General features: G+C 41.4%; 1 protein-coding gene across 1 annotated transcript in view; it reads right to left on the bottom strand.

Annotated features, from left to right (window-relative positions):
• The window catches only part of pepd (peptidase D), a 16219-nt gene that overhangs the window by 9124 nt on the left and 4920 nt on the right, over window positions 1–2175 (bottom strand). Inside the window, exons 7-8 of the mRNA XM_017303872.1 lie at window positions 2047–2091; window positions 1911–1917 (exon numbers count right to left, since the gene is read on the bottom strand). Of these exons, the coding sequence (XP_017159361.1) occupies window positions 1911–1917; window positions 2047–2091 (52 nt within the window). The remainder of the gene's footprint in view (window positions 1–1910; window positions 1918–2046; window positions 2092–2175) is intronic.

Below are 2175 nucleotides of genomic sequence, written 5' to 3'. Positions count from 1 at the left end.
TGCCTCGCGCGCTGCAGCAGCTGGATGTCTAAAGTTAACCTCAGCGCGGATCCCACGCTCCTCCTTTCACTCGAACTGGACACAGGCTGACCGATACGGATATTTACATAAACCCCCTGTGAGGAATTATGATTAGTTATGAGGAGTTATTGATTAAGGTAAGAGTTTAAACCCACCGCATTAGCTCTGGTTGCGCAGCTCTACGTGAACCGCAGGAATAACTTGTAGTCGCGCTTTCAGAGGTCCATTGAGCGAGCGGTGAGAATGATGTATATTAGTGAACAAAACATTATGCGGCGTTTACATCTCAACACGCTGCCCAGCGTTTAGCCCCGTCTTCCCTGTAAAGTTTAGGTCTGTGTTCGTGGTTGGTCGGTGCGTTAGTGGTTAACGACCCAGTGCTAATCACTCATCGTGCAGGTTTAACCAGGTGAGGAGCTTTCGCGCTCTCCCCGCAGTCACGCATCACGCTGATTTTATATTATTATTACTAGTATTATTTTTCCGGTTACACTAAGCACCAAACCGTATCAAATGTTTTGCCCACTTAGACAGAGTTAATGTGCGCGGCCACCGGACATCTGAAAAACTCGTCCAGAAACGACCAACCAAAATAGTTTCTGTGTCCCCTTGTTAAAAACTCAACAGACATGAAATGAAAGAGTTACTAAAGCCACATTAGCAGCATTGAATTAAATCTCTCATTTGTTGCGCATCTCTGTGCAGTGCAGCGGGTTTAACTCATAATGCAGGGCCGGTCCAAVGCTGCATGAGGCCTGGAGCAGAATATGACTTAGGGGCCCCTTTTGTTGCTAAAAACATCAGCACCTCTAACAGCTTCTGTGTTAGATTTAGTGAAGTCTAGGACAGGGGGAGTAGTATTTGTGAACAAACGGAGCTGAAACTCAAAGATTAAACTCAGCATCAGATTGTAGCTGTGCACAAACCAATCTGACTATGAATATTGTTCTTTGAGCTTCTACAAAGTAAACTTGCCAGCTCCTTAAAATCTTACATATAAATGTTAAATAATTTAAAGTCTTTTAATTTATGCTGAAGCCATAATGTCAAATTTAGCAGCAATGATAATCTCAATAAACAAATGCTACATTTATATATCTGTGGTCTATGTTAAAATATTATCATTTATGGGGCCCCTGAAGCTCTGGGGGGCCTGATGGAGCCGCTGACTTAATTTGGATTTAACAGAAGTGGAAATAATTGGTATTCATTTTAATTGTATTTTTTGATTAGTTGTTTTTAAGACTAGTTGTGGGTTTATATAGCAGTTCACTGATGATGTTTTCCCAAAACATATAATTACCCAGTGATATTTTAACTTTTATTGTCTACTTTACATCTTTTAATAGAAAAACACGGTGGACGGCCGGTGAACTGCCTCGGCACCCCGACCACCGGGTTTAGCAAGTTTTCTGGGGGAAACCCTGTCTTCATTAATTAAATCAAATATTCTCAGGAAGAACCTCCCATCAATCTTCAGCTCACAACAAAACAGTGCTGCAGTCTTCCTTTAGCTTAGAGCTAATTCATATCTTTCTCATTCATTTGGGGAATTGCTACGGATAATGTTTAGCAATCCTTGCAATAATGGAATCAAATAAATCCAAGGCAGGGGTAACCAGTAGAAACACTGACGTCTATTCTAAAAACAGATATCCAATTAAAAGAGACCAATGCTACTTTCAGCAAGAGGAGCGAGGCAGAGGGTTCAATCAGGCTCTGTGCTCCAAGAGATGTGACTGAAAAGCATTCTTCCTCATTTCTGAGAACATCGATTCATCTGGAGGGCTCAAACTCTAATAGCAAGGACAACCAGGCGAGCACGTAGATCATTATGTCCATGCAGAGAGAGATTTCTGACTCAGAGGAAAGAAGCAGAAGTAGAAAACTTCCRCCCTGAAAACAACCACAAGAAAAAATTCCCTAGGATGTGTTTGTTTAAGAATTCTGCTGAAGAAACATTTTGGAGCTCCTAAGGCAACCTTTCTCAGTCGTGYGGTGTAAAATGCAGTTTGACACACTCACCATTCCACAATGACTGGGTGTAAGAGAGTGTTGTTCACTTGGAAGCTGAAAAAAAGAAGTGCACCATAAACTAAATGCAATGTGGTACAACTGGTTCACACAAAGTATCTGTGAGAAGAAAAATACAAC

The sequence above is a fragment of the Poecilia reticulata genome, linkage group LG3 (genome assembly GCF_000633615.1).
Source record: "Poecilia reticulata strain Guanapo linkage group LG3, Guppy_female_1.0+MT, whole genome shotgun sequence".
Taxonomy (NCBI): domain Eukaryota; kingdom Metazoa; phylum Chordata; class Actinopteri; order Cyprinodontiformes; family Poeciliidae; genus Poecilia; species Poecilia reticulata.
The sequence above is the reverse complement of the archived record's forward strand: the minus strand, read 5'-3'. Positions and strand labels throughout refer to the sequence as shown.